The 14,186-nt window shown below is 36.3% G+C and overlaps 1 protein-coding gene across 6 annotated transcripts in view; it reads left to right on the top strand.

Annotated features, from left to right (window-relative positions):
- LOC133268590 (prolyl endopeptidase FAP-like) overlaps positions 1 to 14,186 on the top strand; it is a 38,160-nt gene that overhangs the window by 23,043 nt on the left and 931 nt on the right. For 3 of the 6 annotated variants that reach the window (XM_061451942.1, XM_061451933.1, XM_061451960.1), the window contains 8 exons: positions 1,667 to 1,765; positions 2,498 to 2,567; positions 3,755 to 3,949; positions 6,531 to 6,585; positions 8,628 to 8,727; positions 12,112 to 12,176; positions 13,041 to 13,113; positions 13,368 to 13,441. In XM_061451942.1, coding sequence (XP_061307926.1) covers positions 1,667 to 1,765; positions 2,498 to 2,567; positions 3,755 to 3,949; positions 6,531 to 6,585; positions 8,628 to 8,727; positions 12,112 to 12,176; positions 13,041 to 13,113; positions 13,368 to 13,441 — 731 coding nt within the window. Of the gene's footprint in view, positions 1 to 1,666; positions 1,766 to 2,497; positions 2,568 to 3,754; positions 3,950 to 6,530; positions 6,586 to 8,627; positions 8,728 to 12,111; positions 12,177 to 13,040; positions 13,114 to 13,367; positions 13,442 to 13,743; positions 14,014 to 14,186 lie in introns of those variants that run through there. The other 3 variants (XM_061451952.1, XR_009743113.1, XR_009743114.1) reach the window with 3 other exon arrangements.

Here is a 14,186-nt window from a genome sequence, read left to right as displayed (position 1 = left end):
GATTTTTTTCAGATTTAATCCATTGCCATAGCTCACTGTTTTCTATGATTCATTATGACTTTGTGTATCAAGGGCCCCCACTACTTCCTTATCATGGAGTGCAGCGAAGTGCCCAACTACAGATACCTCTGTTTCTTAACCTCTGTGCAAAAGAGAACAGTTTCATTAATGGATCTTCACCACTGGTTTCATGACGCCTCACTCTGTTGTGCTATTATTCTTCAGGAATAAAAGCAAATTCAGGCTTCTCTTTGACTTTTTTCATGACCTTTTTTGGTTTAATTTTCTTTAAGTCCCTTGCTTTCCTAATCTCTTATGTGATGCAAAAACTATTTTTGGTAGATCCATTCTCATTGCAGTTGGCAGCATTTTGAAAATATATGAATTTTAGTAGGCATGCAGTTAAACTAACATACACTTGTTTGGGAGCTGCTTCTAACATGCCTGCAATTTGTGGCAGTGCACAAGTTTCAGGAGTTTTGAGGGGAAGTATTGAAAAGGTTCAGCTGAGTCTGGGTGAGTATCAAGTGCTAGGATGATTTTTCAGCCATAAAACCCCACTTGAATCTGCAAAACTTGTCAAGATTGAAAGAACAAACTCCAGTGTTGTATTTTTGGCATGTTCTGTATACTGTCTAGCTCAAGAAGTGCTAAGAGAAGTACTTTGAGGGTTTGTTTTTTTTTTCTGCTTTTCCAGAAGCAGGAAGTGGTTGCTATTGAAAAAAAAAAAAAAATTTAGAAAAAGAGGCAAACTAACCAAGAAGGGTTTCCATCAGTTCTAAAAGATTCTTTCATTTTTAAATTGAAGTTGAAAGTCACTGATTTCCATTATGTACAATATTCTTCATCCATCACTACTTATGGGAAAGCACATAAACAAACAATACCCAGTAGACTCGTAATACATAATTCTGCAGTCTATGCTGGAAATTATGTAAATTTTAAATAGTAATTTGTAAATCATGTCACTGTAAAATGGGTTTAAAGCAAGTAAAACAAAAATTTAAAATATTTTTTAGATTTTAAAGTAGAAACAACAAACAAAATAATACCCAATAAAACAACAACAGAAGAGGTTCACTAAGTGTGCAGTAATATGAACAGTTGTACATTAAGTTTTGTGTACTGTACAATGGTTAATCAAGGGTTTGCCACAACCCCTTAAGAAACTGAATTTCCTGCATTAGCACAGAAACAAGATATTCCCAAACATCTGTGCACTTCACCATACTGCCCAAGTCTCAGAGGTTAAACTGGTGTTACTGTGGTAAGCAAGGAAGGAAATACAGAACTGTGTTTTACAAGATGGGACAGGTTTTGCATTTACAGCTCCATATTACAAAACTGGGATGAAGGATCTGCAGGAGAAAGGAGTTTATTCATAACATCCAGGACTCTAACACACAGAGGCACCATGTGAAATGATTTGCATTGCAAAATGTACATCCTATTGAAATCTAATGAATATTTGTGTTCTATACATGTGCCTTGCTTTTATTTACCTATGTGGTCAAGCCCAATTAGAAATGTCTGAGTTGATTTCATTGCACTGCTTGTAAAACGCACATATTTCCTTTCTGCTCTAATAACACAAAAAAAAAGGAATCTTAAATAAGGAAGAGGAATTAATAAATTAGTTAATAATTCAGTCATCTCTTCTACTTAGAGCTCAGAGTATTGGAAGACAATTGGGAATTGCAGTCTGCTTTGCAAAATATCCAACTGCCAAAAGAAGAAATTAATAAACTTGAAGTGGATGGTATAAGTAAGAATTATATATCATTATTATACTTTTTATTCATACCATTTTAATATTTTGCCTTCATTTTGTTATAGTATCATTTTTCTGTAGAACATTCTTGTTAGCCTGTCAGACTGGGAAGAGGAGGGCTGGTTCTGTCCTGTTTGACAACACCCAATTTGTCTGTGTCTCAGGGCATCTCTCAGTAAAACAGTAGTTAAAATACATCTCTGCTTCACAATGCTTTTCTTAAAAAAAAAAGATATCTTTAATACTATTGTAAATATTGTGTAAAATCATTATAGGATGGTGATAATAAAATGTGAAATGTAAACTGCTGTCATGTGTTATACATTATATTGACTTGCATACACTGTTGTTTCCATAGTGACTTTATAAACAATATTCCATGGTAATGAGTCAGTATAAAGTTTCCAAAACTCATTTCTGATAATCTTCATAACAGTTACATTCCTAGTTGTGTTTTTCTAGGCACCTGGAAAACTGTGAACCTAGAGTTATGTGAAATAATAATTTTATGCATAGCTAAATTAAAATAAAAGTTGGCATTTTATTTCTTCAAAATTGTTCTTCAACAACTCAATACAGTTATTTGCATCAGTTCTGTGATTCACAGTTCACATGTTTTGTAGTTAGTGCTGATTCATTTTCATATACTATTACACCAAACTCTGGATTATGCTTGGATGAATCATTTTAACCATTAACAATATAATTTTAATATGTCTTTTCTAGCTTTGTGGTACAAAATGCTTCTACCCCCCCAGTTTGATAGATCCAAGAAGTACCCTCTGCTTATTCAGGTGTATGTACCATTTCCTTTGATCATTGCTGTTTTGTTAGAAAACATACTTCTTATAATTTAACGAAACCTAAGACTTTTGCCATATTTAACAGAACAAAAGAAAAAAACACTAAGTTCTGTTTTGTTTATTGTGATGGATTTTTTAATATATTTCTGGAACAGTAATTCAATTAATGGAAATCAATAACATTTTTAATGTTAATCTTAGCAGAGCAAGGATTAGTTCCTCAGAGTCAGGAAAAGGATAAAAACATGCAGGGTATTGCTTGGAGTGCTTGGTTCTCTTGCTGTTTCTGTTTACCATGAAGCAGGCTGACATTATTGATTTCAGCTTTGCTAATGCGGAAAATGCAAAAGCCTGCTTCATTTATTAAGAAGAAAAAAAATATCAAACACCCCCTAAACAGTGCGGACTGGCTTCTTTGACCAGATGTTCTTTCTAAAGAACATTTGACACAGATTTAATTTATTGCAGGCAGGAAAGGCAACAAAAATTGCAGTGGTGCTAAAAATTGAGAGCTGAGTGGACATCATTTTTTACTAATCAGTGATGATCCAAAAGTCCAAGAATGCCAAGTATTTTTGACTTAAGTTTAGAATAGACAATTAAGTCAGTTGTGTCTCAAACATATAATTTGCATTAGGCCATTCTCATGAGGAATGTCTCTCCATTGCTCAGCTATGTGGGGTGTGTTCAACTGCAGCTCCAACAGCACATGATACACTCTATTGAAACAAAGGTGGGGATGTCCAGAAAGTGTAAGGAGCTGTACTTTATTCTCCTCTTTCCTCTGGCATTGCTGAGTGCATGTGGGGGTCAAATAGAGAAAAGCAGTGAAAACTGGTGTTACACCTAAGGAATTTGAAGAGAAGAAAAAGGCATGACTATTCCCAGGATTACCCTTGTGACAAGCACCTGATGCTGCACCCCTTGGTCTGAGCTAAAACTAACAATTTGTCTTAGGCATAAGACCTAAAGGATTTTAATAGATTTTAGATGGCAAAATCTCATAAATATATGAAAATGGTAGTTGAACTGCTTGTCTACTGAGCTCTCTGAGCCACAGCCATGTAACAAAATACTTGTGGAGAAAATGTAAGAAGTACCTATAGTTATAGTCCAGTATCCAGTAATCATATATAAATTTAATAATATGAGTTGAAAACATGTGAATTTTCATCCTCAGGTATGGAGGACCCTGCAGTCAGAATGTAAAGGAAACATTTAGCATTAGCTGGATAACGTATCTTGCAAGCAAAGAGGGAATTATTGTTATTCTAGTGGATGGCAGAGGGACAGCTTATCAAGGTGACAAGATTTTGCATGCAGTATATCGAAGACTTGGAGTCTATGAAGTTGAGGACCAAATCTCAGCAGTGAAGTAAGTAGAATATCTCCCTGTATAACTGTTACATTTGCATACCTACAAGGAGTAATGTGAAAAAAAAAACAACTGAATATGCTACTCAGCCTTTCTTCTGGAGAGCTGAGGTCTCCAGGAAATAAGACAAGAAAACTTGTAGAAATAAAATATCATTGAGGTGCTTGATGTCAGTGAGATTTTGTGTGGTATATTAAAGTCATATACTACTAAGTCCACATTTAGACCTCACCACTTCCATTTTATAAGAGCTTCATCAGAGGCTTCAGTCCTAAGCCTACAGAAATAAAAGTGTCAGTGGTGAGAGGTAAGCCTACATATTGTCCATTATTCTTAAGTTTTCCCTGTAGAAGAAACCTACCTCAGTGACAACACTTATTAGCCAAAGATCGTAGTGATGTACCACAGTGATTAGCTAAAGGTCAAATGTGAACTTTGGAGAAAAAAAAAACTGAATCCTGAATCAAGCTTCCTGAATGTTGTTTGGCCATACAAACTTGCCTTCCATGCTATTTTAGGATAGTTATGAACAACAGAAAGTGTCTGAGGTCCTCTGATAGTTGTTCCCCAACAGTGCTCCTTTTCATAAAAGTGCTTAAAGTTTTCCAAGAAAAAATAATTCCCTAAGCAGAGGTTTTGGGAGGCAGTGAAAGCTGAGATTTTGTAAAGAAAGGCTGCCTGAGAAGCTTACAGACGCAGTAACACTGCTGAAGTGAGCATTTAAAGAAGTTTGAACTCCAGAGATGAACGCAAAGCAGGAATAAGAAATTTAGTCTAGCCTATGGTCTGGAATTTGGCCAATCAGAGCATGGTTAGATTTCCAGGTGCAAGAGTAAATACACTCTTTCCTTCAATATTAGACCTGACTCTGAGTAGCTTAGCTAGAATTGGGATCTAACAGCAGAGGTTCCATCAGTTTTCTCTACTTGTTTGAGAACACAGCCTGTATTTACAAGTGTGTGTGAGAAAGGTGTCTATTCCTTCCTTTTTCTGCTTTGTGATAATTAATTTCCTCCTCAGTTATATGAACACACCATTTTCCTTTTCTGTGATAAATGAAACGGAATTGCTGTCATGTCAGGTTTTTCTATTCATCTATTATTTGATTTTCTTTTTTAAAACTTTTAGCAGAAATGGCATATTTTAAAATATCACCAGAGAGATAATTTTTTTTATTACTCTGAATTGTCACTCAGACATAAAATGTCAGAGACAGGGAACCTAAGCTGATTCTGCATTTGTAAAATCTGCTGAGACAGGCTGTGAAAAAATTACCTCAGAGTTCACACTTCCCAGTTTTCTGTCAGCACCTAGACTAAGTTTTTATTCCGTTAAATGTACTGCATTCCATCTTCCTGATGTAATTCATGGTTTAAGATGTATGATTTTTAGAGAGCATACTATAGTAAGTTCTTGGAGGGACTTTTGCTGTAGGAGGAACCCCAGGGATTAAGACAGCAATATAACAAACCTGAATCATTTTTTGGCTGTTTGAACTTTGTCCCACCCAGATAGTATCCCATATTTTGGGTGTTGTCAGTTGTTCATGCTTGTTATAGTAAAATAAGACTAACATGTACCCAAACCTATTTTGTTTATCTGTCACTCTCAAACCTTTGTGTTTTGCCTTATCCTCTTTTCTTTGCTGTTGCTAATACAGCTCTGGAAATAGTCTTCAGACTCTGATGTGGGATTTTTGTAGGACACCTAATATTTATGATTCTCTTTGCACAGTTTGACTACTGACTGGATAAGGTGCATCTTTCATCTGTTTAAAGCTTATTACCTACTTGGATTATTAGAAGATGCCTTACTCATTATTATTTTATATTATAATAGCAGTATGTGCTCTTCACTTTTCAGGCACATGAAAAGAAAGCTTATTCATTGCTCCAGGGAATCCCTAATCTCAGAGGTTGATATTGTGCCTCTTGAGGGATCAGAGTATCAACCTATAAAGTGACTATGTTGAGCATCTTGCAGGATAAAGTCTGAATATTAATGGCAATCAGCACCTTTGGCATTAAAACAATGAAAATGATAATAGCCTGAGAGAATGTAGAGCTACAGGAAATGAAATGTGGTTATTAGTAGAAATACACAGTTTGAACTTTTTTTTTCTGCACGTTTGTGAGTGTATGCCCGTACATGTGCATATACACATACATATGCACACGTACAACGTGAGTAGAATGTGTGATGTTTAACATGAGTATCATGTATGGTGTTTAATCTAGCCTGGACTAAATATCCAGATGGCTTCTAAGGATAAAAAAATAGAACTTTTTTGCCAAAAAGCCAGTTGGTCAGAGTCCTTATCCACTGGAACAAAAATTATTATGAAGAAAGTATTAATTTCAGCATTTTTATTCTTTCAAGAAATATTCTTCCTTTGTCTCTGAAATATCAATTAATAGAATAACTCATGCTTTGTAGAAATCAGACATGCTATGCTAATTGTCAATTTGCTTAACTTAGTCTAATGTTTGGAAAAAAGTGAAAGAGAATTATTTTTTACTATTTTGTAATAGCATTATCCTTTGTAATAATGCATTTGTTTCTGTGATTTTCTTTTTCACAGGAAATTTATAGAAATGGGTTTTATTGATGAGAAACGAATAGCAATATGGGGCTGGGTAAGTGGTTGGGTTTTTTCTATCTTTAAATAATTCTGCAATATTTTTTTTTATTATTCCTTATTCTGCCCTAGATCCACATAAAGTTTCTTCTGCCAGTGTCTGATGATATTGCCAAAGGGGATAATTCCTGTTGGTGACTATATCATGCAATTGAAACCGTGCAAGCTTCCAAAAAGGGATCTTTGACAGCTCAAGAGGGCATACTGAGAAGTCTAATACATTGTTTGGACTTAAGGAAAATTGAGATGGTTTAATTACCTTTACTTTTAACTTGGGGACTTGCTAGCATGGTGTCAAAGTTCAAGTATGCTCTTTCTGATCTGAGATTAAACTATTCAGAAAATGAGCGCTTGCATTTGTCTGAATCACTGTATACTTGGCTGGCTTTGAAATAGTCAGTATGGATGAATGTGGGTCTTAGGGGTGTACAACGTTGACAGCTTCACCAAGAAGTAGAAAAAATGAGTCTGTATAGGAGTCATTCAAAATAATCAGCCAATCTATTTATCATCACTGATTTTTTCACACACTTTTCTTTGTAAAACACCCAGAACCTTGTATAGCCAGATGCACTGCAAGTCTTTCTTATTAAATGACCACATTCATGTACCCTAAGGCACTGAGAAATAGAGTAGCATAGCTCAACTACATATTTTAGTATAGCACTGCATTCTAATGGAGAAAAATAAAATTTTGGAATAGTTGGGGTTTTTTTTCCTGTGTTATCGACTTCAAGGTAGGACTATTCATAGAAATGGGATGCAGACATACTAGTGGTGTTATGGGAAAGCTGAAGTCAAAATAACTTAATGTCTAGATCAGTTCAGGTTTTGAACTCTCTGTTATAGTGCATAGATTTATCTGCCTGATCCTAATCCTCTACTGTTTAGCCTTGTGGACTGATTTTTAAAATATCAAATAAGCAATCAAATGAACTGGAAAATATTATTGCTTCTATTAGCATATTTCTCACTGTCATTTCAAGCTGGAATGTCAAGAGGAAGGAGGGACTAACTTATTTTTCTACAAAAAAATGCTTAATAGTCTTTCATGTGCTACTGAAGATGTTGATAATCTGCAGACTTCTTCATGAAACACCCCATATTTTTATCCTTCCATCCATTCCAAAGTAAACAGTAACCCATTATTTTTCAAAGACCTTATACAAGTATTTTCCAACCCCAGTTCCACATCCTATAGTCAGCCAAACAAAATGATTTTTATTTACAGAATTTCCCTGTCTCAGCAACTAGCCCCACACAGTTGCACAAATCTCTTCTCATGTCCAGGTGTACTTACTACTTTCCCTGACTTCCAGCTATGAACTTACTCTTCCTTGCTGGGTCCCAGTTTGAGGAATCAGGGCAGAAAATAACAGGATCAGTGGCAGACAGTAGGCAGGAATTGCTTCAATATCAAGTTCCCAAGTAGCTAGCTGAGCCTATTAGTACTGATGATGGGGTTGGTTCAATATGCCAGTGATTAGCAAAAGCTAGGGAGTTTGTTAAGGGAGGAAAGAACTTGTAAATCTTCTTAGGCATGAAAGGATGGAAGACAATGAAAACAAGTTGCCACAAGGCAAGTTTTCTTTCAGTTTTAGGAAAAAAAAATTAATATGAGAGTGATCAGTGTTGAAACATCTGGTAGAAAGACTGTGTAATGTGGATGTGACTCTGATGAACCTCATTTAAATCTGGTTAGCCCTGTTTTGAGATAGAGGTTGCAGTGATTACCTCAAAGGACCCTACCAACTTAAATTTTTCTATGATTCTAAGCAGTAATGTGAGGAGTATCCTGCGTTAAGCATTGAAGAAGTAATAAAAGAGAAGGGATTCAACGAAATTGTCTAATCTGTCTCACAGGAAATAATATCAGATCCATTTGAAGTAAATAAATGAAAGAAATAAAAAGCTTTTGTTGCTTTGTCTTCCATGAGTTCAAAGCAAAATATTTACTTTGGAATTGATTTGTGTAAGTTCAATTCAGAAAAAAAAAGCCCAAATCTTTACCAACTCTTTTAAACTGTGATTTCTCCCTAGTCCTATGGTGGGTACGTGACTTCTTTGGCACTTGGATCTGGCAGTGGAGTATTTAAATGCGGAATGGCTGTGGCTCCTGTTTCCAGCTGGGAATATTACGGTAGGGAAACTTGTCATAAATACTGACTTGGAAAGCAAGATGTAGCATTTAATGACTTTCTAAATTAAATCATTGCAGGAGACTGGCAATATGAAACTTAAAGCACATTGCAATTACCTAGACATAAAACTCTTAGGACCTTAAGTTTAATGTTTTCCTTGCTGAAAATAACTGACTGCAACTGGCAGTTTGGAACAGACTTTGTCACATAGAAGGTATGCCCAGATAATTCCATATGCACATCTGAAACCCAAAGTGTGTAAAGCCCTCTTGATAAACTGCTATACTCAGGAGTGCTCTCCCTAAAAATCCTGTTAAAACAGTAGTACTGAATTCAGAAACAGCTGAAATGATTTTTCTGCCAGTAATGGAATCACAGTGCACTTCAGCTTCATATACTGCAAATTATCTCTGTCAGGAATGAGTATCTCTGATGATTGAAAAGTTATTTCCCAAAAGCAGTGGAAAAGAAAGGGACTCAGTTGTATCTGATGTAATTTTTTTTTAATTCAATATTTTCCCCTTAGATGTTTCTCAGCCACACTTCCAGTGTTGCTGTGTTATGAAACATATTTTTATTTATGTTTATTGACTTAGGCTCCAAACTGTTCAGAGGAAACAACTCTGGGAGTATACTCCCAGGGCCTTACTGTGTGAATAAAGAAGGCACACACTCATGCTTACTTACAGACCTGTTAAGCTTTTGGCATGGTGTAAAGGAACCTTAGTGTAAAAAAGAATCATGGCATGCATGTTTTCAGTGAGCAAAATGTAGCACTTTGAACACATTTACTTAGCATATGGTCGTTTGCTAAGAAGTCTTGGTTATGAGAAAAAAATTTGGTTAAATGGGAAAGATTCCTTCCCTGACTGCTAGCACAGACATTCCTTGTATTTATGGTGTTTTGCAAACAAAGGGGAAAACATTTGTATGACACAGGAAGCATAGTCTTCGTGTTTTCACTGGCATCAAGATTTTTTTAAGACATTTTTGCTCATGATCACAAAATTATTTCCAGAATGCAGGCATAAAGCACTATTTTTGCAGAAGTCCTTCAATAAAAGATTTGTAAACATTTGTCTGCTGCAGAAAATATATGGACTCAATCAGAGATCAATATGATCAGATAAAAACCGTTTATTACAAAGCCTTAACCCCTTAAATACTGTTTCTTACATGCAGTTACAGTGATTTGGCATATTATGATTGGATACATGTCTTGAAGACCCTTTGCAACTAACATATAATAGGTTAAGCACAGGTGTGGGAACTTGACCTCGAAAGCTTGTCAACAGTCTACAGTTCTCATTAACTCGGTGAAATCCAGCTTCTTCTTGTCTTGCTTGTTTAGGCTTCCTCGGGCCTCTCATGGCCTTGCTGTATCTTTCAGGATTTTCAGAGTTTATGTACCAATTATCCATTCTCCTGTGAGAACACTGCCTCCACATTTGTCCAAGCATTAAAAATTGAATTAAGTTTTTAGTTAAGGTAAGACTTAATTGTACACCATTGCAATCCTTGCTTTAGATGAATTTTCATGAAGGAGTTAAAGAATCTTGCTAAAAACACATTGTCAAATCAAACAGGCAAATGTACCTCCACTAAGGAAGGAAGGAAACAGAAGGAAGTTGTGAGTCATAAGTTTTGGCAAACAAATCATGTTAACATTAGGGTGAACGGCGTTAGGGGCAAAACCACAGGATGCTACATATTTGAGTCTCTAAGTAGTCAGAGGATGTACTGGCCCCTAGAGCTTCTAAATTCTCTCCCACCCTCTTTTAGATGCACAGATCGGAGTCTGGGCCATAATCTTTTCTCTGAAACCCTCCCACTCACCTCCATTTTGTGTCAGAGTTAATAACAGCTGAACAGTTACAAGATGGCAAGGGAAATTGTGCCGGGGGACAATGTATAGTTAAAAGCATTAGATCTGTGACTGTTTTATTAAAATTTGCAATTTATCTCCTTTTTCTTCCTCAGTAATTGACAAGCCAAATCTTCCACTCAGTCATTATAATGCAATTCTGCTGACCTCTGTGGACTTGTTGTAGCTATACTGGTAGAAGAGTGGAGAATTTGGCTCAGAATACTGTTGAAATGCCAGCCATTCAAAAAGAGTCTTTTTATTGAAGACTTAAGCCCAATATGGTTGTTTGACACTGTGTTGACAACAGATATTGCACATTTTCTGTTTTCATTGAATGATAAAGGATTTTCATAAAATATAGGCTACTTGGATTTTTTTTTGGTACTTAGTTTATTACAAATTATCTTCAGGAGCCTTAGTTCACTAATCTGGGAGACACAGTACACATTGTTAGCACTCAGTAGTAACATATGTAAAGGATACATAATAAACCATGGGAGCATGAGTATATTGAGTCATTTTCCATTTCTGGGAGGATTCTCATTTCTACTTTTTAATAAAATGATTCTAATGCAGTGTACCAAACTGGACAATAAGGTAGACAATTACATTCCTTATGGATTTCAATGGCCATCACTTCTCTTATGGGAGGAAAATATTCCAGCTCTTGTCAGAAATCCTGACTCTGTTAAATAAATAAAATTCTTGCTATACTGTAGCTTGACTGCTCAATATGTGTCAGTTGCTCTTTCAAGGCAAGGTCATAAGGAAACTAATGTTCTGGTAGTGACAGCTGCTGCATCAGTTTTTCCACAAATTTTCATAATGGCTCTTAGATAAATTACAAATACCCAGACAGCTCATAGATAGCTGTTCCTACTGATTTCTTGGTGATACTGCTCAGTTATTCACATTTGTTTTGTCAAATCTGTTAACAGTCTTTGTCATAGTTAAAAAAAGAACTGAACAGAGACCTGAACAGCAATTGCACCACTTTTTTAGTGCAAGCCTGTATCATTTCCTGCTCCTCCTAATTCCTGCGTATATTCATTCAGTAGGAAATGGACAACATATATATCCATGTTTACTGTAGTTACACATACACATCCAAGGCTGGAATTCTGCTCTGCTAAATTCTTTTCAAGGTGGCAAAAAATAGGCTGTATCATCTTTTCATCATGCTCCTTTATTGGCTTCTTGGATCATTCGACTGACCTGGAGTTCAACCCAATAGCATAAAGCAATATCGGATAATTACCTTTATCCACAAAACATTGTGTTGGTTCCACAGATGAGTATCAAACCAGTATTTCTGCAAGGACATTTTGGAGGATATTTATTTATTAACCTTCATAGTTTATTTTTTAAAATGTGTTTACATTTGGTGTATTATGGGGAAACCAAGCAGAACAGATAGAGTTAAAATAAACAATATTTCATTTGCTACATGTCACTGAAGGCACAAAAATATCTGTACATTCTCTGCCTATAGCTTTTTTCTCCTTTACTATCACAGCATCTATCTACACAGAACGATTTATGGGTCTGCCTGTAGAGTCCGATAATCTTGAGCACTACAAGGTGAGAATTTTCTCTCTGTGTTGATCTGCCTTAAACTTAAATCACACTTCCATGGACAAGTAGAACTGTGAAGAAAGAAAATGACCTGCCAGGTCTCATGGTGGCAGTCCTGTAGCAGCTAAGCTACAGGAAATTCGTATCTCCATAGTTACTTGCAGTTTTGTATTTATAAATCCTAAATATGCTAAATTGAAGGATCCTTATTTTTGCACTTGGACAAGTCAGGCAGTTCTGCCAATGCAAACCATTAGACTAGAGAAGAATTTGTGAGAGAGGTTAAAATGTTGATAAGGCTTTGGTTGGTACTGTTAGCTGTGGTATGCAAACTGCTTCATGTAAATGTAACTCTCTGACAATAATAAGCATACTAAATGGTCAGAACAGCTTCCCCTATGTGGCACAGGTTGCCTTTCTTCTTTTTTTCACATTGATAGACAGTCTATAGCTTCCTCCAGCAGTGCACATACCAGCTCTGCATACAGAGAGGACTGAATTAATGCCCAAAGAAGTTAAGGGACAGACACCTATTAAAAATTTTGGATCCTGTTCTCAGTTCCTATTCTTCATCCCAACAACAGAAATGCTCAAACTGCCTGGTAGATCTGGTAGATCTGCCTAGGAATTATAACATTCAGGGAATGACACAATGGCTAATGCTGTGCTTTTCATGAACTGGCTCTTAGAAAAGGCACTAAATACATATGGTTTCTATTATAATCTCAGGTTGATATGAAGTCACTGCTGTCATTATTATGCCAGTTCAACTGTTTGATTGTTGTTCTACTAGGTAACGAAAGCCTTTCAGCTCTGTGGTTGAGTGGTTTAAATTGAAGCTGCTGAACTGTTCGTTTTTCCTCTCAACAGAATTCAACTGTGATGGCAAGAGCAAAGAATTTCCAAAATGTAGAGTATCTTCTCATCCATGGAACAGCAGATGGTGAGGTTTGCAAATGCAGTACAAATACAGAGCCAGAATCACTTTGTTTGAAAAACATGAAGCATCTTTCTATGCCTTTGATTAGGGTCAGTACTTAGATCTTTGGTAGATTTCCATATGATATAAGATGCTTACTCATTCTTAGTAATGTCAACTGTATCACTTGATAATTAGTGGACACAACTTAATGCACTATAACTTTATGCTTTGCAGTATTTACACATTTCAACAGCCAATTCCTTTTCCTTTTTCAGATAACGTACATTTTCAGAACTCAGCACAAATTGCAAAAGCTCTGGTTAATGCACAGGTGGATTTCCAGGCAATGGTAAATAACAGACTTTTTCATTTTGAACAGTGTTTTATAGCTTTATCAATAAACTTATCTGATATTTGGCAATGTTCTTAAGAACCCAGTTCTACTGAACATGCACCAAAACCTGTCAATTGCTAGTGCTTCTGTTACTCTTCATAAACAATTTCTTGCTCTAAGGATTTGCCTGCTTTCTCCCACCCCCACCTCCCACCACCTCACCCCACTGCACCCCCATGCTTTTCTTCTTGCCATTTGGATGCTAGCAGGATTTCTCTGTTGTCAAGAATAATGTTGAGGCTTTTAAAATGAGCCAGGGAGAAGAATGATAATCCAGCCTCCTTATGAAAGCTGTGATAGCTAGTAAAAGAAAGATGAAGGAGCTGGCTTCTGGGGGCAAAATCATAACTGCTCTGATGGATTCTATCTTTTACTGGACATACCTACCACAGGCACAAGGCGAAACGCACAAAAAGGGTAGAAGGTATCCAAGTAGTATATCCAGCACCAGAAAATACACCAGTTGTCCACAAAACTTGCTTGCAGTGCAGGCAAACACATAAGCAAGAGGTTAGAGGATATAAATGATGAATTTCACGTGAAGCTCTGCTTCTGCACCTTTTTTCTCATAGCTAATGACCAAAGTGTTTGCCTGCTGTCAAATGTACTGGCCTTCTGCCTGAGTCTACTTTCCCAGGACCATGAACCTCCCAAAAAGGGATCACACAGGGATCCCTCTGTACTTGGGGTTTGTAGGCCG

The sequence above is a fragment of the Pezoporus flaviventris genome, unplaced genomic scaffold (genome assembly GCF_033815535.1).
Source record: "Pezoporus flaviventris isolate CSIRO_AGI_PZ_B2104156 unplaced genomic scaffold, CSIRO_AGI_Pfla_v1 ptg000001l, whole genome shotgun sequence".
Classification (NCBI taxonomy): Eukaryota; Metazoa; Chordata; class Aves; order Psittaciformes; family Psittacidae; genus Pezoporus; species Pezoporus flaviventris.
This window is presented reverse-complemented; position numbering and strand designations above follow the sequence as displayed.